The sequence below is a fragment of the Carlito syrichta genome, unplaced genomic scaffold (genome assembly GCF_000164805.1).
Source record: "Carlito syrichta isolate Samal-C Ts95f unplaced genomic scaffold, Tarsius_syrichta-2.0.1 Scaffold98247, whole genome shotgun sequence".
NCBI classification, from domain to species: domain Eukaryota; kingdom Metazoa; phylum Chordata; class Mammalia; order Primates; family Tarsiidae; genus Carlito; species Carlito syrichta.
Genome location: NW_007042343.1, coordinates 1 through 758, shown reverse-complemented (window position 1 = coordinate 758; position 758 = coordinate 1). Strand labels below are relative to the sequence as shown.

General features: G+C 67.9%; 1 protein-coding gene across 1 annotated transcript in view; it reads right to left on the bottom strand.

Annotated features, from left to right (window-relative positions):
* Positions 1-677, bottom strand: part of LOC103265744 (mucin-5B-like) — a gene marked incomplete at both ends in the record, with an annotated part of 8,214 nt that extends 7,537 nt beyond the window's left edge. The window contains 1 exon segment of the mRNA XM_021714994.1: positions 7-677. Within this exon segment, the coding sequence (XP_021570669.1) occupies positions 7-677 (671 nt within the window).
* Between the last annotated feature and the right edge of the window lie 81 nt (positions 678-758).

Below are 758 nucleotides of genomic sequence, written 5' to 3'. Positions count from 1 at the left end.
GCTCACGTTGCACTGGACCACCTGGCCCAGGGCCTCCAGGGGCCAGCCGGGCTCCTTCTCGGAGCGGCACTGGATGTCCTGGGGGCGATCGCAGAAGGTGTGGCCGGCCAAGCGGATGACCGCCAGCGTCTCAAAGTCCCCGCCATCGGGGCCGGGGGTGGGGTAGTCCTCGTCGAACCAGTCTGTCCAGGCGCACCGGGGCATGCAGGTGGTGCCCAGGGTCGGGGGGCCGGAGGACAGGGGTGTCCTGATGGTCGTGCGCACACGGGAGGTCACCAAGGAGGCTGTGCGAGGAGCAGTGGTCGTGGCTGTGCGGGGAGCAGTGGTCGGTCCCGGGGTGGAGGAGGAGGGAGCCATAGATCCCGTGGTTGCGAGCGTGGTCCTGGTGGTGGTCAGTCCTGGGGTGGTACTCCCTGTCCCCGGGGTGGAGGCGGGGGGTGCCGTGGATCCCGTGGCCGTGGGTGTCGTGGCACAGTGGCTGTAGTCGTCACAGCAGTGCACGCGGATGTGGTAGTTGAGGCAGTCCTGGCTTGACTTTTGCCAACGGTTCCAGCAGATGAGTCCGAAGTCCACGTCACACTGCACCACCTGGCCCAGCTGCTCGATGGGCACGCCCGGGAACAGGACGGCCTCGCACTCGATGGCTGTGGGTTCTGGGCACAGCTGCCTGCCGGCTTCTGCAATGTGGTAGTAGGTCTCAGTGTCGCCCCCGTAGCGGCCGGGCCGGGGCCGGTCACTGTCCAGCCAGTCGGTCCAGT